The 22,039-nt window shown below is 38.6% G+C and overlaps 1 protein-coding gene and 1 long non-coding RNA gene across 2 annotated transcripts in view; both read right to left on the bottom strand.

Annotated features, from left to right (window-relative positions):
- Window positions 1-22,039, bottom strand: part of LOC136365611 (uncharacterized) — a 671,431-nt gene that overhangs the window by 452,718 nt on the left and 196,674 nt on the right. The gene's annotated exons all lie outside the window — the stretch shown is intronic.
- Window positions 1-22,039, bottom strand: part of LOC136365605 (cadherin-6) — a 104,236-nt gene that overhangs the window by 43,254 nt on the left and 38,943 nt on the right. Inside the window, exon 2 of the mRNA XM_066326210.1 lies at window positions 4,230-4,586. Coding sequence (XP_066182307.1) covers window positions 4,230-4,457 — 228 coding nt within the window. The 5' untranslated portion in view covers window positions 4,458-4,586. The remainder of the gene's footprint in view (window positions 1-4,229; window positions 4,587-22,039) is intronic.

A 22,039-nucleotide genomic window follows, 5' to 3' on the forward strand; every position in this document is an offset into this window, starting at 1 on the left:
CATCTTTCCAACAGGTTCTTTCAACCCCAAACAAAAAGATTCTGGGTTTGCCTAGAGTAACACAGTATCCTTTTTGCTTTGCCAAGCCACATACCAGCAGGAGTTTGACTTTATCTTCCTTGAAAAATGGAGTTGTCAGCAGAGGTTGATTGTTTATGATGGGTTGTACAGGTAGTAACATCAGATAGCTTCCAGGCGAGCATACTGCATGAACTATATGAACATCAATAAGACACAGCAAAAATGAAAAGTATGTCTGGAAGTTTCCTTTTAGTGCCAGCCAGACAGAGTGTTACAAAACCATTCCACAGTTGTGCCTGTTGTTACCAGGAAAGCAAGTTGGTCATTTCCATTGCAGACTGCCAGAAGCTGTTCCTGGGCTAATGAGTAAGATCTAAGACTTGTTCAGATCTTTCTTTGGTCTGAAAGAAAGTGGAAGCCTATCCCTTTATGTAACAATGGTTCTAAGTTTGTGTTCTAAACTCAGTGATGGATGCCAGTACACGGATTTTATGTAGCCAGTGGGACTGCCATGTCAAAGCTGTCAAGTGCATACAAATAGTAACTATACCTGTGATATAATCTTGGAACAGGGCAGGTTTTTGTCTTTTTTTTTTACTCCTGAAATATGGGAATATTCCTCTACCAGCGAAGATCTCTAGGAAACACAGTGTATATTTTTTATATACAATTGCATGATCACTTCATTGTTTACCTGTGATTTAAAGCTGCATTCACCTCAGCCCTTTCAAATTGCACTAAGCAGACACCTGCACAACCAGGTATCTTTTAAAACCCAACTCAGATGTTGCAAATTTTGGCTAGGTAGTGGTGCTAGACACTTCTCTACTTTGATGCACATGTACTACTTCTATTTTATTTTTGGATTGAGTCCCTGCCAAGAGCTGCAATTTCTGAACCAGAAGAAAAGATATCTTCAGGTTAAAATGTCACTGGGCCCATCAGTCACACTTCAATGCATAGCTATAGTTCACAAGTTATTCAGCAGTGCAATGAATAATTCCAGTCTAGAACTTTTCTTTAAGTTCCTTATTATTAGTTCTGAGACTAGAGTGACTGGAGGCGTGAATTTCATCTCTTTTTAAAAAGGCTTTATTTCACAAATATACAGGAAAGAAATTCAAGAATACAAGGATGGGTAATAAAGCCATCGATCTGGTGTCAGTGCCACAGCAAACATCAACTTGCATTTATAACAGTGCAAGTCTTCTTGGCAGCTGCACATCCTTGTCCAGTGAGCTACAGCTGCATGTTCAGGCTGAAAATGAAGTGTGTGGCATATAAAACGGGAGCATTTTTTAACACCTGACAGTACCCACAGTTACCAAAAAAAAAGGTTTCATATGTGCTTGGACAATTAACTCCTAAAGGATGAAAAGCTCTGGGTTCAAAGAACGAAGAGCATACAGGATATAGACAACAAGACCTGTTACTCAGATGATGCTACAGCATTGTCTTCAGAACTGCTTTGAGCTGTCTTCAGAGAGACAACCTTTCTCTTCTATTATCCCAATCCTGAATGCATCCTCTTTCACTGTTCCTTCCCTACTCTCTAAAATTACTATGATGCAAATGTGTTTTTTGTAGTTTAAACAGTTCCAGGATTTTACAACTGTAATTTGGGTAGCTCATACAAATAATGTTGTTTTTCAGAATCTTTCACAACAGACTTCTTACATCTCAAATTTTGATGTAGATGTTTGGATTAAACAGATGTTAAAAAAAAAATGAAGAGGCAAAAGTGAAACCAGCATGAGTAAAAGATTTTTTTTTATAGCTTATACAGAATATTTTCTTTCTATGGTTATGATGTTATGCCCACCAGCTTTACCCACTAAACACAAAAACCCCAGAAGATTCATGTCTGCCTGTTCACACAGTAAGGCATAAGCACAATTCCCTTTTATGTACATATATTTCTATTGTTTTAAAAGACTTTGCTGTTCACATTTCGTCTTCATATTCCTACCATTTTTAAGTTCATATTTAAGGTTAACATTTAATTCTCTGAGAAAAAAACAAAAAACCATGCTTCATAAAAATGCTCATAATCCCCATTTGCCCACATCAATCAAGTTTAATTGCTCAGATAAATTGCCTAGTTACCTCATTTTGGAGACATTTAGATGTTTCTATCATTTCCCCTCACACCAATCCTCAAACTTAATAATAAAAGGCTGCTCTTCCATGCCTCTTGGCTAATTGTTCAGTTAAAAGAGTGTGAGCAGTTCTGGCATTTGAAAGATGTGTGAAAGGCCACTTGTGAATGGCTTAGGAACACAAAATCAATGACATTTATACATAATGTGTTGTTTCTATGCTTTGCAACAGAAAGTGTAATAAAGTATACAAATAGGTGGAAGAAAAACTTTTTAAAATAATGTACTTGGTTTTTTCTCTCTGACTCCTGTTGAAAGTATCTTGTTTTTCTGGTCCAACTAGACCTTTTTCTAACTGTTTCTCAGCAAACTTATCCTGCAGGAATATTCACTTTCTCATCAATCCCTCTGAAGTCAGTAGCTTGTACTCTAATTCTGCAGTGGAAAGAATGGGGGGCTGATCAGGTTTAATGTCAAAATTCACAGTGACAATGAGAGACTGTAGGATCACCTCAGGACCATATGTTTGTCTTTGAACAAAAAGATCCCCACTACCCTGACCACACTCAGCAGACTGTGAAAAAGGAGAGTGTGTGGAGGACTCTTTCAATTTGTTGCCTTTTTTTTGTCCTTGACTCCATGTTTCATACATGTTGGTTTGTTTTCCTTCACTGTCTCATCTTCTGTTTTTGTTTTTGCTCTCTTTAGGTAAACTTTCTCCCAACTCTTATTTTCTACCCCAATTTAATGTCATTTCCCCCTCCTTATAACTTGATTCTTTTTTGTAAAGCTTCCATTCCTTCCATCTCTGTCTTTCTAGTTCTTTTCTCTTACTCTCTTCTGTTTTGGTATCTTTTCTCACCCACTTATTTTCCTCCTCTACTTCTCCTCTCTGAGGACTCTCTGCCTTTGGCCTTTTCCTGTAGATTGGGCTCAATGGTACCTTTCATGAATGCTGATTATCCTGGCTGGAGTTGTGTGAGTACTACACCAGCTGAGTAGCTCTTCATTTGAATCGTGCCTTTAAGCCATTTAGCAGGAAAGGAGTGTCGCATCCAACTTTGACTGACAGCTGACTGGCAGGCAAGAAAAGCAGCCACCATCTCTCATGGGAATGCACAGAAGCTTGCAGAGGGAGATAAAATGTCAAACCACTGTGATCTGCAGCTTTTGCTAAGAGGCTTGAGAGATCAAACTAGATCAGATACAAGCCCATTTTAGTTTGGAAAACCAAGCTGTATTGTTTCTGCTTTGAATGTCTGCAGCGCAATTTCTGCATTTTGCAAGACATACTCCTATAGACTGTGGCACCGTGGGCAGTATAAGCTCTCTTTAGGCTCTTAACACAGATGCATTAGCTCTACAGTTCACATAAATATTATTACCTACATGGGGGTCTGCTGCTCAAGGAGGCAGACATTCTCAGAATTAAGCTGTGACTTATCTATTTAAATTTTTTTTACCCTTTCCCAACTGACAGCATGCTTTGAGATTAGAAATTTACAGCTGCCTCTTGCTTCTTAGTATATATGCACATTGTGCTTCAACCATGCTTTGTGGTACCACTGCTGGTGGTGTGAAGGTCATGTCACACAGTCCTCAGTGGCACCACGAAACCTCATCAGAAAATGGCTTCAGCATTGTTGTGTGCAGTGGATAATAAAAAGGGAAACATTTACCTTTTCCTGGGCAGAGAGAATCCTCACCAAAAATGTAGGTACTGTGAATCCTAACTTATATCTAAACCTCTCCTGCTTTATATAGCTTGACTGCAGCAAAATTAGTAAACACGAGGAAAAACACATATTCCAGTTTAAAGCTAAAAATCTAGCCTATAATTAAACTGCATTATTTCCAGACACAAAATAAAATGCAAAATCCTTAATAGAATTGCCAGTGATCTGCCATGGGACTTCCCGGTTAAATGAAGACTTGTTGATTACAATCTGAAGCACACTAACTTTTCCACTGAATCATTCCTCAGCAGAAGCTGGGCACACAGGGAACACAAACTAAAAGTTTTAGCAGGCATTGTTCTTCCCTACTTGCTCCTGCTGGCTTTCCAGTGCTTCTAAAATCAAAACATAGATGCATACAAAAGAAACTTACCTTGCCAACATATTGGTAGTCAGTTCCTGTGTATTCCTCCAATAAAAAGAACTGATTCCACATCCAGCTCCTTTTGGAACGATGGAGGTCTTGCCTGCTGTTTCCAGACAGCACCAAAACCTTTTCTTTTTCTGGAAAGCCACTAGTCCTTTTGGATAATGGAGTTAAGAAACTTTGGTGGGGCTGACCAGCCCAAAACAGCAGCCAGAAGTAATGGTAAGTTCTCATCACGGCAACACAAGAAGGCTTAAATAATGATTATTTTGTCTTGTCCTCAAATTAACCTACTTTACTGCACTAAATCCAGTCTCATGCCGTCCTCCTTCTTTAAATAGTCTTTGCAGTCTCAAAGGATCTCTGAAAAGAAAAATAAGAACTTTTTTAGCATTTCCAAAGTACTTGACTGTCATCACTGCAGCAAGTAAGTCTACAAAGTAAACAAGTAATAATGATTGTTGAAAACCTGGGCTGTTTCTGATTCAAAATGTTGCAAATGGTCCTTCAAATGATCTGAGTGAATCTATATTGAATCTAAGGAAGAAGTCATGATTGGATTTAGGATGTTTGTGGGTCCCCCTTAACCTCGTTTGCTTCCCTTTATCTATAAATGTAAGCCAGATATTTCTCTTTTTACTGCCTGAACTTTGGGATGTAGCTGATTACTTTCTGATTGTGGATCTTGATGAGGCTACCATATTTCATTAAAGAAGTGCTAGCAAAACTGCACACTGTCTTCCCAGGAGACATTCTGTTGCTTTACTTACAGACTGAAGAGACTGAACTTAACTCCAGGATTTTCCCCTCACATTTAAGTTTTTCCTTTGACTCCATTTAGAAAGGCCCGGCTTAAAATGTTAGTGAAATAAATGTGTGTATTTGTCAATATCTCACACATAACAGACCTGCTTGTTACTGCATAGGAAATGGACACTTCGGTTTTCTCATTACTGCCAGAGTTTTGAATCTCTAAACACATAGTTATATAAGTAAATGCTTTCACTAGTAACTTGTAAAAATGGAAAACAAACCACAGCTAGTTCATTGGTACCTGTGGGTTCTCACTAGCTACTGCTTCCTACTATTATTAATACTAAAATCGATGCAGCTACAAAATAATTACGACAATTATCTCTATCTCTGAATACTGCGTAATTTTCAACATGCAAAAAGCTACAGACATAGTACCCCAGAGTCCTGTGGACAGCTCTTCTGTTTTTAAAAAAGCTGAAAGTTTCTATTCAAAAGGAAGAAAATATACTATGTGTCTCAGGTAACCAGTCATACAAAATACCTAATGAACAGCTTTGGAAATATTTTATAATTTGAAGGAATCAAAATTAGTTGACAGAAACATTCCACAACATATATTTTTGTTGCAAACACTTTATAAAATTTTTAGTTCAAACAGATCTATAACCTTAGGGATGGACAATTTGACTGATTTTCATTTGCTTCCTCACTGATATTCTTTGAATAAAGTTTGGGGTTTTTTTTTCAGTATTCTGATCAAAACCCAATAAATCATTCTGAACCAGCTCAAAATCCAATACAGCACCTCTCAGTATTTGTAAATAAAGACTGTGGAATGACAATCTGATTATATGAAATTGAAGAGAATTTTTTTTTGTTTTTTTTCATTGTGTTTCATGAAACACTACTTGGATAATATTCTACCTTCAAAGGATCATATTAGATCCTTTGGATATCATCCTTGGATCATATTTGGCCTTCAAAGACCATTTTTTCTCCTATAATATGTGTTTGTCTATTTAAAGGTGTACGTTAGACAGGATTTAGCCTTTGAACTATGCTAAAGGAGTTACAGTACCTGCAATGCCTTGGGTTAGCTACTCTTCTGGCTGTCATTATTCTTGGTAATAAATTGTATGAAATAACCTCAAGCCTCTTAGAGTTCCTGTTAGTAAATCATTTTCTATAAAGAAATAGCACTTAGCTCTTATATGAATAGCAGGTAATGGAACAGGACTGTTCAAACAATATTATTTTAGGTTACAAAAGGTAAAATACTGTTAGGAGGTAGCTTCTCTGGGAAAGGAGTAAGATTTTAAGCATTAAGAGGAAGAATGCAAATAGTACATATATTTCTGGCACTGCGTTCTTTCTTCTGGAAAAGAGGGAAGTGTTGTAGTTAGCTTTCTTATTAGCCAGGGAAAGACAACTCTGTCCTGTAGGTCCATGGGAGCTGTGCCCACAGACAGCTTTGAGAGCTTGCAAGAAAGACACAGAGCCCTGGGTGTATTCACACTTACATGTAACCATACACACAGAGAGAACAGTGAGAACAGAGCTGCGCTCACAAGACCTTCCCAGAGGAGGAACAGGAAAAGCTGGCGTGACTAAGCTTTACAATGTGTTCAACAATTGCTTTCAGTGCAACTGATGGAGCAGTGGCAAACTAGTGTGCAGGCTGCTAGAGCAGGACACAGGCAGCAGATTCAGCAGATTTAGGCACCAGGATAGGGAGAGTTGAGGTGGCTTTAACCATCTCCATGTCTATAGTCCCTCTTCTCCTCCTTCTTTACTCTTCTGTAAGGTCTTGTCCTTTATGGCTGTGCACACATCTATTAGTTACCCTGGCTCTCATTGGACTGTATTCAAGTGGACACCTTTCTTCATGTGAAATGGAAGAGGAAACTGTGTTTCACACATCATTTTTGACTTCCATTTTCTTGCAGGTTGCTTTGGGGGAGGTTGGGACCTGTCCAGGTGACTTAAGTACTGCTCCAAGCAGGGGCAGACCTGGTGAGCTAGTGCTAGTGCTCATCCCACCACCTCTACAGCCAGATCCTGTGGTGGGGCTTCATACCTCTGCTCCTGCACATAACATTGCCTGAGAAGTGCTGCCTGGAGCAGCATTACCTACACGGGATTTGTGCCAGCCATTTAAAGGATCAGTCCTTCGAACACCGATTGCCAGGAAACAATTATTCCTGTGGGGGAATTTTCTGCACTTGAAGTCAGCTATATTTCACAGCTCTGATGTCATGGGAAAGGTTTTATAGTGCCTCATGCTGAATTATAGCTTACAAGAATGATATCATAGCTGTGAAATGCAGCCTTTTACTCTTCCCCGCAGAGATGTGTCCAAAATGCTGAAATAAGGGCATGATCCCGTAATGGCCTTCTTGACTGCATAGCCTTCATGATGCAGCAGAGCAGCTAAGCCCCAGCAGCTTTCCTGTGAGTGGCAAGAGAGGAGACACACCTTTACAGACCCTGGCATAAGCATGCAACTGGGGTAAGTACCAACTGGATCCAGGGTGTCTCTGCCCCATCAGTGCTGACTACTCTTTGATGGGTCATAGTGATAAACTCAGTAGAGTGAATAAAAAGCTCAGAGCACTACACTCAGGACTGGACCTTTAGTAGAGTGAGCTCTTGTGGCTCTCAAATGCCATTTTGTGCTCCAGTCCCAGTGTCTCATGCTCCAGAGAGTTCTCTGCAACGGAATGTTTTTTCTTGTGCAATCTCTCTTTATTTTGAAAACAGTCATTCGACAGGGAGATTTTATTTTCTTTAAGTGTAGATGTGCAAATACAACTGGTGGGACCTGGGGATGGGGGCTAAAACTTGTTTTCTTCACATTGCACAAAGACAGGTAAAAAGAGGCACTTTAAAGATGGCATTTCTCTCAACCATCATCTGGTCAGGTGGCTGGGGAACTTGCTGTGTAATCAACTGTCAAGAGTGAAAAACAATTTCAGTGTACAACAGCCTCAGACAACTGGCTGAGCTCTGCCAGCTCAAATATATAGCAAATCTGGGCTTTTTATGAGAAAAGAAGGAATGTGCACAGCCAAGCTTAAAAAAAATCCTGGTCTAACTTTAGCTATGGTCCTTATTAAGATAAAAGCAATGTCGCTTGCAGCCACAGAACTTTCTTCAGTGTGATAAGTTGCAGATCTGAAGTTTATGTTCGTGCCTTTTTGAAAGATTTAAACCTCAGACAATTGCTTAATCACTATAAATATCAATTTCAAAATTATTTCCCCCAGGTGATAGTAGTCATAGTCAGCCTTTCTATACACCCTCTCCAATACCTCGTTAATGTAATGTCTTAATGTGAGAACTCAGTGCAAATTTACATCCTTCCAGAGCATTATCCAAGTATTTCAACTATAAATCAAAAAGGAAATGCATCCATTGGAGTTACTACTATGAATCAGGGAGCCCTGCCCTGGAGATGCCTTTCTGGCACAATGACAGGCATCAGGTACAGATTCCTGACATGACGAGCCCCAAAGAGGTTCCACCCTTGCTCAGCACTGTGGGTTGCAATGGTCTTCCCAGCTGGTTGTTAAATAAACCAGACTAGCAAAGAGCCTTCTCATGAGAAGCATCACCAAGGAGAGGGAAAACAGCTTTTCCTCATTCCTTTCTGTTCAGCTCCATAGTACTCACTCCATCAGCAGACTCTCAGAGGAATATCCTTTATAAAGAGTGGACTAGAGTCTGGACTTTAGGATAAATTCATTTCTGAACCCATGCATTCAGTTATATTTCTGTATGAATATATACATCCTGGATGCTATGGGCTGCTGATAATTAGATCTTAAATAGCTTCTAAATAGGCTAGCAGCCATCGGTGTCTCTAAAGTTTCTGATCCAACCTTTATTCAAACAGAAGTGCCAGTTTAATAGATCCTTTATTCCCTGGGCATTAAGGTACAGTTTCATTGTTCGAGCACTGCACACAAAGCTTTGCAGATTTGGCTTAGGGTCCATTAGTGCACTGTGTTTTGATTAGAACATCAACTGTGCTTTGAAGAACTGATAATGTACTACTATTCTCAAACAGAAACTGAATGAGAAGGTGGAAGTTAATACTCTCTTTTGGCATAGCATATAGGAAACTGAGCGTGGGGCATGTTTTATGGCTTGAGGCTTGCTTTTTTATTTATTTCTGTGACACAGCAAATTGCCTCTATCCTTATGGAGTTTGCTTAAGTTCTTAGAGAAAGGTGCACAAAGAAAGAGAATAGACCCTCCTCTCTTGTTCTAGCAGATTACACTATTAATGCACAAGTATATGTACATTTACTGCCCCTAAATCAATTCTAATTTAGAGTTGCTCCTAGAAAAATACAAACTGGTCCCTGGCTCTGTCATTATATGAAATGTTTACCAGCAGTATCTTTGGAAGGAAAGGAGGGTTCTACCCTAGAAGCTCTAATTTATATTTAATTTTGTAGATGATGCAGGAACACAAAAATACTCTGACATCATTTTCTAGCTACTTACCCAACCAGCACCAATTAAGTCTGTCAGGCAAACTGTGCCTGCTCAAATTCCAAACAATTCTACAGAGTTAACTGGCAGTGACAGTACCTGGACTGCAGGCTCTGGATTCACAGCTTCCCTGTGCAGGAGAGTCACTTCCTAGTCCCCCAGCACTGAGACCCTGCAGGGAGAGGAACTCTCTGTATTCACATAATCTCACTGGAAGAACTCACCCCTGGCTCAAACATCATGTGCAAGTGTTAAATCTGTCAGGTCTGTGACAGCAAAGACATCAACAACTCATTGTCAAAGTCTGAAGAACCAAAGGTGAGGAAAGCATTAATGGGGGAGGAGGAAAACGGCTAAATAGTGACTTTTGCATTTATCATGTAAGATATGATAATATCTGGGGTATGAAATGAGGCATTCTGGATAAGGATGTGGTGATCTGTTGCTTGGATTTTACCTTATTACAAAGCCAAGACAAAGGAGCAATGTCCAAGTCCCCAGGAGAATTTGGATGAGTCAGAGAAGCAAGGACCTTAGGGTGTCCTTGGGGCCATACTATCTAATGTGAAGAATGTGAATCTGCTAGCCTGGAGGCAAGACTGCAAGTAAATGATTAAGTCTTCCAGGAAAATCTGCAAAAAAATTACTTTCTTAGCATGGAGGGGGAAAGGTTAAAGTGACATTAGTTGCACAAAGAAAAAAAAGTATTCCAGATAACTTCAAAAAATAGAAGCTTCCAAATTTATCATATTCACTTCTTTTCAGTGTCATATTCATATATTTTTATAAATCACTTTAATACGTTTTCATATATAGCAAATCATTTCTTGCTGGATATTTTCAGTAATCGCTAAGTTTCATGTGCTCAGAAGCTGTAATACTGCAGATTTGTCCATAATTGACTTGGACTTAAAACGCCGTTGTTAAGTTTGAGCCTACTTTACAATTATGTCTCTCTTATGACCATTTAAATCTGAAAGTCTTCATCTAATAATTTTCTCAAGTATGAATAAGATTTTACAGCACTGAAACCCAAATGCCTTTTTTCTTTATTGTCCACAAGGCTTGCCTTTGTAAATATCAGTCATAAATGGAACAAAATGTCACTTTTCCAGTGTAAAGATAGCTGATGAAATTTTAATCTTCTGAAAATTTTTTTTTTTTTATATCTTTGTTATATAAACCCATATACTCTAGCAATCATTTCTGTAAATACACCACTGAAATAATGAAACAGAACAGAGCCAAGAGAGAATTTAAACTGAAAGATTTGTGGGTTTAAACTAGAGGTACTTTATGAAGACATCAAGTACACAATGTAATTGCAGCCAGCAGCCGTTGATTATAGTGTCTTTCAAAGTAATTTTTTATTCAGTTCTCTCAGCAAGAAAAAAGGTGCAGAACTATAAAAATAACTAAATGCAGCAGAAATACTAAGATAACTACTACCTCCAACCTGCACTGGGAACTATTAACATAGTGATTTTGTACAATACAACTGATTTAATCCTAGTGGACCTAGCGAGAGCACCAGGCCTCACAAAAACACACACTGACAAAAGACGGGAAATGAGAAGTGTATTTCCTTCTTAAGTTCATGAATGGCCATGGCAAAAGGTGATTGTATGAATCCATTCAATAGCTGGTGAGTGAGCTGGTGATGGTGTTTGTCTGTTCTCAGACATTTTGCTTTTTATCACCTGGCATTTGAAAAGAGCCTTAGTGTCATCTTATTCCAGAGATGGCCATTCTCAGTCTCTGTAGTTAGCTATACTGGGAGTGTATCTTTTATCCACTGTTCAAAAACAGTCTCAACACACAGGACAGAGGAATGACACAGAAAAGGAAATTTTGTTTTCATTGTATGGCTGCATTAAGTGACATTTCTGTGGTCATTCACGATTATCTGTGGGAGGGCTGGGAACTGGACCTAGATTCTTGAGGCTTACAGCAGTATTGTAATCACCAGGTTATTACTCTTCCTTTCTGATGGAAGTCCAAGTCATCCTACCTGTGCTTTTAGGACCACGAGTAGCTTTGCTGCACATACTGGACATTGGTGTGAGCTGGGGGCTGCAGGGATACTGTGGCTGGAGCACCTGGAAAAGGATCTGACATTGCCTGAGTGTGAAGGCAAGAGCAGCAATCTTATGCAGGTACCGCAGGCTGCTCACCTCTGCTAGGAGCTCTATGAGAGAGTAAGGACAGACACAGCCCAGCTGATCCTGTCCTCTTCCTGAGCTGCCTCTGGGTGGCACTAACACAGAGCAGGAGCTGGTCTTGCAAAAGGCTTCGAGCTTCTGCTGCTTTTTGCAGGTGATGTGGGGACAGGCCTCCACAGCATTCCTGTGTCCCTCTGCAGCAGGAAGAACCCTGCTAATGCTGTATTCTAATTTAAACCAGGACAGGTATGTGAGTAGCAGGTAGTACAGACTAATACTTTAAATTATATAAAGTTGTTCCTTGATAGAAGACTAAAAGCAATCTTTTAGTCAATCAACAACGTTAATAGAAGAACAAATCCGTAGTGCTCCTACTGCTTATGCATATCTGATATATGTATTTTTTATTCCTGATTAATACCTTAATGGCAGAGAATAGCAGATGTGTATGGAACTACAGCCAGGGTTTCCAGCAGTACCCAAAGTAACTCTGAAGCCATGAAAATGCTGTAGGAAAATCACATTTCTTGTTGCAGTACTTGATATAATTCTGCAGTGTTGTCATCTTGTTCTGCAAGTTACTGTTCTTCTCAGACATGCAATAAGTTACTATCAAATTATAAGGTTGTGGTTTTCCCTAACCCTTTTTATTTATTTATTTAGGTATGTTAGAACAGACATCTAGCAGGATCTTCAAAGTAGGCGTGTGGTCAAAAAGAAATTCAGTCTACACTACGCATCAAAATTTGACATCTGAAAAGGAGCCTAGCCTTCCTATACAGATAATAGGAAATATAATAATAAGAAAGACTCTTCAGTGACCATCAAGTACCTAATTGAAAATGCTTTGTCTCCTACTGAAACAGCTACATGGTCCGAATACCTGTTGTATTTCTGTTTAGACATTGGAATTTGGATGTCTCCTAGACTGGCTCTTAGAAGTGATCGGTGACATTTTAGGCTTTTCATTGTAAAAAAAATAAAATAAAAAAAAATTGAGCTATCCAAGACTCCAGTCTGAGAAAAGTATGGGATGCCACCACTCAAAAATATCTGGTAAGGAAATTATTAAAATAATCTTTGGATACATTAAAGAAAAAACCGGTCAGCTTTTCCCTTAAAACTGTTTCTCTCGCTCTAGGGGACATACCCTGTTTTGCTTTATTCCACGCACACTCAGCCTACCATTTATTAGGTATCTACCCTCATGCCATCTGAGGAAAATTATCCACAAACTCCCATAAATAAAACAGAACCACAGGCAACAGATCCTTTCTGTGCTGATCAGCAATTACTCAAAGCCAAAGTGTCAGCGATACTCTCCAACGACAGGAGAAAAATCTGGGCTTGCAGATGCTTTAGTGGCATTGCAGTTCTCCCTCAAGTATTGTAGTGTGATAACGAATGCAGAGGCTATACTGCCACATCCATAGCCAGGAATAAAAGAAAGGAGGAGGTAAGGCATCTTTTTCAATAGGCGCAGGCATATCTTCTCATCAAAGACTGACTATTTTTGACAGTAGCAATTAAGCAGTTCAATAACAGACACAAGTAAAAGAAAATTCTTTGACAGGGGTGTTTTGGATGTGCTTAGGGCAGAGTGTTTATTGTTGTGAAATATGGTATTAATTGCTGAAATCTTGATTTATTTCCTTCAGAAGAAACCCAGATATTCTAACAACAGAACCATTCTAGCAAGTGAGGGCAAACAGGTAAGCTGAGTTCCCACAATTCTAATTTAGGCATGTTAGAACTTAAACACTTTTTTTATATACAAAAGAGATTATTCTTTTCTATCTTTATTTTCAACTGTCTGTAACTTCACATTTCTAAGCTAGCCACAATACCAAATAGGATTGATGCTGTCTCTTTTTTTTTTTCCTTTTTCTTTTGATGACCCTAGTCTTTTCTGCCTATGTTTCACAGTTCCTGCCACAGGGACTCTCCTCGCTACCCCTGCTCCCAGTGTGCCCCATTTCATCTGTGGTAGAGCAAAGCAGTTGTCTTTCTTAAGCAGTTTTCTATTCACCAGCTGCTGCTTGCATATTCCTCTCTGCTAAAGGCTCAGTGCTCAGTACATTTTTCCTGACTTCTTGACAGAAACATATGCTAATTTCTCACTCTGAAGTTAGGCGAAAACAAACGAGGTGGGACATAAGGTACTGGAACCTGGGCATGATAGAAATAGCTAAACTCTGACTTTGCATTTGATTGTCAGGAGCTTCCTCATCTCTCATAGCCTTCCATGGCCATTTACCAATGTGAAATAGATGCAGAGTGCTACGAAATCAGAAATGACTGCAATGCTCAGCTCATTGTGGGCAAGCAAACTCCATTTGTGCAAATATGCTCCAAAGGGAGAAGTCAACTAGAAAATACAGAGATGCCCATTAAGACTGATTTCATTATGAATGTGCTATTAGAAGAACTGTAGATTAGGATGTCATTCCTCTTTTTTGGTGAAAAGGTCTGTCACTTCTTTGATCATGATACTAACTGGCTGCACTAAAACACTTTATATTCTCTAGAAGCTTCTTAATGTTACCCTTATTAACTACACAGCTTAAGAGGCTGTAGCAAAAGAGAGGAGAGCTAATTAAGATGATTGGCCTCCCTTCTTAGATCTTTTGATCCTACTTGTGATCCTGTTAGGGATCTAAGAAATCTTCTCCAGTAGGGCTAGACTGGATGGCAGGGGATGGAGATAGCCACGAGGATAGTCCAGGAGGACTAGCATGAGGAAGCAGCTGCAGCAGCAACAGGGACTGACCATTTCTGTGTGACTTCAGAGTTATTAGGACTGAATAATGAGTATTACAATGGGAATAAAGCATGCTTGTGGTTCATTCAGTGTGAATAAACACCATGCTGTGCTGGCAGGGATTTTCTAGCAATTTGACAAGTAGGACATTCTGTTTCCACAAGGTTGATATTTATTCACTGTTTGAGTGGATGGCAGAAGCAGCTACACTCAACTTGTGACTTCAGGTGAGGCAATAAACTTCACCACTTCAGTGTATATTTCCAGCCATGATGACTCATTATTTAACTGAGGTTTTGTGAACAGTGAGTGATGTTTCTGAAACTCTTGAAGTTTCTTGAATAGGAAACATGCATACTTGCTTTTCAAATCACTAATCTGAGAGGTGGCTTTCTTCTTTGAGAAGGGCCTTTTAATAAGTTTTTGCTAGCAATTTTATGTTTCTCAGAATATGAAAATGTATAAAAGAATAATGTTACTTGCAACTGAATAGCTTCTGAAGTATTTAATAATGCTACTTATGTCATTATTTCTTTGAAAAACCTTAATGAGTTGCTTAATTATAAATACTGGGGAAATTTGAATGGCACTTTTTTTTTTTTTTCTCTTGGTTCATACAGCTCTGTATACATACATTGTGAAAATCAAATACTACAGGTGACTAACCCCTTTGCTTGTATTGTTAAAGCATGCTCCTCTGGTGAGGAGTTTTCTCTGGGCATTGAAACCAATAAAATGTATGTGATCAAATCCCTGTAAAAATGTTTCTTCTTAGGAATGGAAAAAAAAAGAAACCAACATCAACAAAAGTCATGAAAGACTGCAGTCTGACTTAAAGCAATTGGTCTTTCAGGTATTGCTAAATTCTTTGCAATTATATGTGGAGTCTCTTTGGGATATAGAGAGTTGGGGTTTTTTGCAAGAGGAGTCTGTAATGGAATTACTGAAATCTTCCCTTTGTGCAATGGAGACTTGAATATGGTGCTTTATTTTTAAAATCTGTTCCAGACAGACTCTTTTCTATTGTTTTCCATGTAAGGGAACTGGAGCTCCATCCTGCAACTCTTAATGATATTGTTAATGCTAAATAACTATGTGTTCATCATATGCAGAAAATTGGGGATTAGAAGCATCTAGGACAGCTCTACTTTTATGTTTGAGACAATTGAAGAAGCTAATCATAAAAATACAGAATGTATGATTCAAGTGGTTATTCTCAGTCCAGGATTCAGTAAAATATTACTCTGTGCAAGCCAATGAAGACAGAAAAATTGCCCTTTGCTCATTGGAGTTTTTTGTTTTGATTCTGAATTAATTGCATGGAATTGCCAGGATTGATAGCCAAGATCAAAATCACTGGAAAAGTAGTCTGGGAGGAGCAGAATTAAAAGACATAATTTCTGTACAATTTGAGCTTTTATGCCTGTAAACAGATGTCCCTGTTTAAAAAAACCCAAGGAGATACTAATCTGGACAAGAGAGATTTACTTCTGTTTCAGAAAATCCTTTTCATCAGGAATTTCCCTGAGCTGTTAATGTTTAAGAAAATTATTTCCAGTAAGAAAAGAAATGTGATCACCTGAGGTTCCAGTACAATCTCTGATACTTCCCTACACATCAGAGAGGAGTAAATAATCTATTCTTCCATTAATGGAAAGACTTCATCTTAAGTACATTCTTGAGACAAATCTAAACTTTTCTGATACTCTTAGAGAAAGCACTGAATAGAAAAAATTGGTCTCAGTCTAGTTGAAACTGTTAAGAATTTTGTGTCAGTAGAGCTAGCAAGTCACTCTTAATTTTTTAAAAATGTTTCTTAGTTCTACTATTGTTTCTTTCATTTTTTTGTCTGTTACTCTGATTTTTATGACAAGAGCTTAAATGACTGGAACTTAAATATGACTCGAAGTGATCAAGTGTTTGCTGATTATATCCAGAGAAATCCATGCTTTTCCAACAAAAAATACAATTAATTAAATCTCAAACATTTCTAAAAATTGGACTTATTTGCACTCATAATGTGTTCCACTTCAGTATCTTAAATATTACATGCACTTCTAGTGCATTTTGACTGCCATCAGCTTAGGCTGCTTCCTTCTGGAGGGATAAAAGCCTTCTTCCTGTCAAGGTCACTTAGTTTTGATCCTAAAGTCTCCCCAGTTTCAGCTTTCCTGTTTCCTTCTCACTTCTAGTTATGGGCAAACTTATGTAAGCTGAAAATTGTCAAATTGTCCTGCAAACAGGAGTGTTTATTCACCTAAGGTACTCACATAATCTCAATTACCAAGGAGTTTGATCACTTAATAATCTTTATTTATTCTCAGTGTACTTCTGTGAGAATGTAAAACTAGCATTCCTAAATTCTAGAAGGTGAATTTAAAGACCAGGCCTTCAAAGGCATTTAGAAACTCTTACTGCAATCAAGTCAATGGCATTTAAGCCTCTTATACCCTGACATTTTAGACCTCATGCAGAAACAGAAGACTACATGTGCACCAAAAAAAATCTGATAAGTTATTATAAACTGAACATGGATAAAATCATACATACATACATGTTTCTTTTTCATTACTCTGTAAGATTTAAGGTTTTTCTACATAAGTCTTGAAAACTTTGCTTTTAAAAATCTCTTCTTAAAGAAGCTGTAAGAAATTTACAGTTTTGTGATGTCTGTTGCCTGTTGGATAAAGACAAGTTTAAAAACAAAATTAAGGTTACACCAGCAGTTGATTAGCTCTATGTACACATCTAATGAATTGTCTTGTGACAAAATGTTGTTTCTTCAGTTGCATAACAAATCCATAATTTTTCTGTTTTAAACCAGAAATTAGATTCTTTCTCCTATTTAGAACCCTTCCAACTTAGACACTCCACCGACGTTGGGTACACACAGGTAATGTGAGGGGAATTCTTCTCCAGAGTTATCTGCCTCTTCTCCCTTCTTATAATCACTAACCAATGCCCATTTCTTCTGATTTACTGCAAGCTGTTTTAGCATGTAGGTGGTAATATGACTGTTTTCCAAGTATGGGCTCTTCTAAAGCAGTAGGGATTACCCAAGATTCAGTCTGCCTACAGAAAAACAAGATTCAATCTATTTCTGTCTAAGATTTATGGTTTTAGATGTTCATTCCTTTCGGTTTATAAATGCCGGAAGTTTGTCAGAAATATGATGCATTGTCACTTAGTGCTATATTCCAAGTGTTGATCTTACATGTTTTAATACATATATATAAATATATGTATTAAAATATATATATATATATATATATAAAAGCCTGCAATTTTGCACTGTACGCTACTACCTAAATTGATAACAGCTATAGTAATCCTACCATTGATGGTAAGAAATGAACTTTAATTTCAGTGCTGAATAGCTCAAATGATTCCTTGATGTTAATATCCAGAATAGGAGAGAGGCTTAAAGCCACAAGTTACAGTTCCTCAAAATGGAAGTGTGACTCTATCAGATGTGAACAGCTTGAAAAAAAACCTCAGGTGTTTGAGGGAATAACATAGAACACTTTGACTGCAGTTTATTTGGTTGTAGCTGGAAAAAGAACAGGTAAGAAGAGTTTCACTGACATAAGCATTGATGTAATTGGCATGTACAAGACTGCATCAGCAGTACCAGTGTGAGCACAGCTTTTATAGCCCTGCACCTTACAAATAAGACATTATAATTGTTACTGAAAAATTTCAGATTTTGTTTCACCTAAATACAGGCCACTTCAGGTTTTGCCTGGTCCTGAGCTTACATTAGCTTGTTTTGGCTGAATCAGCAATTGCCCAATGGATCACTAATATTCAGCTTATTTTTGGTGTTATCTTCACTCTAAAATTTCATGGTTTTGCCCTAAAGAAATTACAGCATGTATGTTGTTCCAATACCTCTTAAGTGATTAACTGGTAACTAAACTTGGGCACAAATTAAAAAAGTGGTATTAACAGACTGTGTAAAAAACTCAAGCCGCTGCATGACTAAAGATATTCTTCCCAGTGAAGAAATTAAGGTCCTAATTATTTGCTGTTGCTATTCATAAGAAAGGTGAGTTTGATAAAACAAAAGGAGGTAGGTACCAGAAAGTTGGTGAGTAACAAATTGGGTTGTACTATTAATGGGAATTAGCAATAATTAGATAATGTGAACTATAAATATTAGCATCATCGTAGCTGGACTTGGAATAACTGTGTGATTAATTTTGATTTTACCATTGAAATACTAATTAGACGAACAATAAACTCTAATTGTTGGTTCTGCATAAAAGGTGTGTCCTCCTGTGCCCATAATGAGATTTTGACTGTAATACTCTTTGTCAGATGGGCAATTTTTGTCCAGCAGAAGTGTGGAAAAAGGGAAAATAAGCACTAGCAAGGAGAAGGAAGAGTGGCAGCAAAGAGGCTTCTAGCTTGGCAGCACTTCAGAGCTGGGACACAGCTGGTTTTCCAGCTGTGATCCTGGGATGCAGCCAGACAAGGACAACTCAGGGCACACCCTCAGATGTACCTTCTCATGCATTTATATTAATCTCATGCCAGCAGCACTCTGACATGCTGACCGCCAGTGCAGGGGTTGGGTTCCAGCCCAGCAAGTGATTTGAGTGGGTGTCCCTCCCCTGTGCCATCCTCTTGGAGCAGCCTTGAAGGAAGGCCACTACGTGCAGCCATGAGGGCTGTGATTTCCCTCTTGGTCACAAGGTAAGTTTTGCTCTTGAAGCAGTCCCTATTCTCAGCAGTTTTGCTGAGACTACAGGGACAACCCCCATGCCCAAACAGAGTGTCAGTTCATTAGCCAAGGCTGACTGAAATTCGGAGCCACATCTCAGAGGTGCAGTCCGTATGGATGCTTGAGGGAAACGTGGATGACAGTGACTTAAGGCAGCTTTGCTTTCTGCTGTGCTCTGGGGCCTGAAGTGGCCTCTGACAAAATCTAGGCAGTCGTGAGGAGCTCCTTAGTCACCACAGCAGCCTGGGTTTTGCAGTTTAGACTCCACTCTCCAGATCCAAGATCATCCTTGGACGTGTACTCATGGCTGATAAAATATGTGAGCAGAGCTGCTGAAATTCAGTTCCTGAGCAATGAAGTTTGAGGGAACGTGTCCTTCCTGATGGTGTCTAGGGCTTCTAAAGTTCCTTTACCAGCTTCTTAAATAGACTCTCTGGTAAATACATTGGGAGTGATGGCTGGATCCCTACTCATATCCAATTGCAGCAAAAGGTGTGACAGATAAGTAGGTTTCTTCAGTCAGAAGAAAAAGAAAAAAATAACATGCCTCACTGCTCTTAAAAGCTAAACAGGGAAAGAGAGCATTTCACTTCAGTGGAGTTGCATACCCATTGAACTGACATGTTGGGGAAAGGACCAGGATTCAGTTCCTGTGGGGACTCCCACTTAAAAGGCACTCAAATCACGAGCCCTGAATAAGCCCATGAAAGAAAATGGGTTGTTTTCAAGGAAAAAATGTCAATGTCCAGCCTGCCTGTACAATATCATCCCTGTTTAAACTCTGCATAATTTTTTAAGCCTAACATTTGGATTTATTAATAGTACAACTTCCCTCCTCCATTCCCCCAAGATAAGAATTCAATCTTTTTTTCCCAGAAGCAGCATTTTTATTCATACTTATGGGCAGGCAAGGTTTGCAGAAGGTGACTCCCTACAGAAAATGTGTGGCTTCTTAATGTCAATTTGTTTCTCCATTTGCTGGAGGACCCTGTAGTAATCTGGATGAATACTTGCTGTAAATTAATAACAAGATATGATGTCCTAGAAAGCATATGCTAACATAAAACATGAGGGAAAAAGAATCCTCATTCCATTTTAAATTAGCAAAGCTGTTACAAAATGGAGAGATTTCCCTTTGTGTTCTGAAGTAATTTATAAGGTAGGATTTTTTATTACATCTGTTTGGTGAGTGGGATGGGAAAGAGACAGATAATGGATGAATGTGCTTTTCCTGGCGTGGAGGGATGTAAGCACAGCTTGTGGCTGGGGGTGAAAGGAAGATTGTCAGTTGGTCTATTGTGCAAAATTTTGACAGAATTCTATGTAATATAGTGTGGAATCTATACTTTTTGAATGTCTATTCCTTTCCCTGGGTATATGTGAACATAACACTTGTGCTAGGTGTAGAAAGAATGATACTAAAATGCAAAACTGCAGGGAGAAAATCAGAACTAGAATGGGTGACTATTTTACTTCTGAACATTTCAGAGCCCAGGAGGGATGGGAAAGGAATGGCAGACAACTTTGGTTTGGTCAAACAGAATTTCCTTCTGGGTTTAAAAGGGAGTGCGTGCTTCCATTGCATCTCTTTCATCCATTCTGAGGGATGGTGCCCCATGGACACTTGAGGTATCTAACTCTATTCCTCATCCACTTGGCTGGGTAAAATCAACCTTGTGGCTGTGGGTCAGTCTCCTTCTGCCTTTTCCCTGCAGCTGCACTTGTTTGGTCTTGCTTAGCTTTTTATCCTGAATTGCTTCTAATTGCACTTTAAGGCTGTTTTATTCTACTTTATTTTCATCCTAATAGTAGAAGGGCAAAATCCATAAACTCTATTTTTAGACAAGCAAAAAAGACCTGAATGAAATGTTTAACTTCTTTATACTGGTATTTATAGACTTGATCTCCAACCCCATGCCCCAGATCATCTCTGTACCAAACCACATAAAGTGTTAACATGAAAATCTTGTGTGAGATCACAGTCCTGAAGAGTCCATGACTCTTCTCCTTTTCAAAGTAAAACCAGGTTGTTCCTAATTTAGTTTGTGAAGCAACGACCATACTTTCATTCAAGCTGCAAAATCCAGTGGCTGGTGGAACTCTATGTATTTGCCAGCGAGAGATTTTTACATGTTCAGTTTATGTTCTGTCTGAAAAAGAAGCCATGTGTCACAAGAGTGACATATGTCACCATATGTCATAATGTTCACTTGGTGGGCCTGTTTCCAGCACATCCCCTTCATGAAATCACAGCTGGTCTCCTCAAAAGAGAATAAGACCCTAATCACTAATAGAAAGTGGGGGAAATCAAAAGTAGGACTCTGCAGCCATCAGTAAAGACCAATAAGGACTCATTCTCCAGACAAAGTAATCACTCATATGAAAAACAATTAATTATACAAAGGTTCATTTGTTACCAATTCTGAGCTTTTGAGATATTTGTAAGAATAAACCATAAGAACAGTATCAAACTTGAGCATGCATTCTAACGCCTGTAGGCCTTAGAAGAGATTCTGTAATACTGAGAAATTTTTGAAAAATTCTGAAGGTGTTTGGCACTTCCCAGTAAAACCTGATGTGAAAGTAGTATTCGTTACTTGCTGGCCTACAGCATATCTGTTAGCAAGTGAAAGGTGGAATCAGTACAGCTCATAAAGGTGAAAATTGTAGGGATAAATTGATTTAGGTTTGTGTTAAAGTTGATAGCAATAAAATCTTTGGATTGGTCACTGTGAACAGTGATGAGGGTAATGAGAATGAGAAAAGATTAGAATTAAGAATAAGCAGATTTTTATTTTCAGACCACAACTATGCTTGCCAAGAACACTGCAAATTCAGCAGAACATACCTCTGACGGAACAGTTTCCTCGGCAGAGATTACTGTCACCTTATGGCTTCAATTGTTCTCCAT

Source organism: Sylvia atricapilla, chromosome 1 (genome assembly GCF_009819655.1).
Source record: "Sylvia atricapilla isolate bSylAtr1 chromosome 1, bSylAtr1.pri, whole genome shotgun sequence".
NCBI classification, from domain to species: Eukaryota; Metazoa; Chordata; class Aves; order Passeriformes; family Sylviidae; genus Sylvia; species Sylvia atricapilla.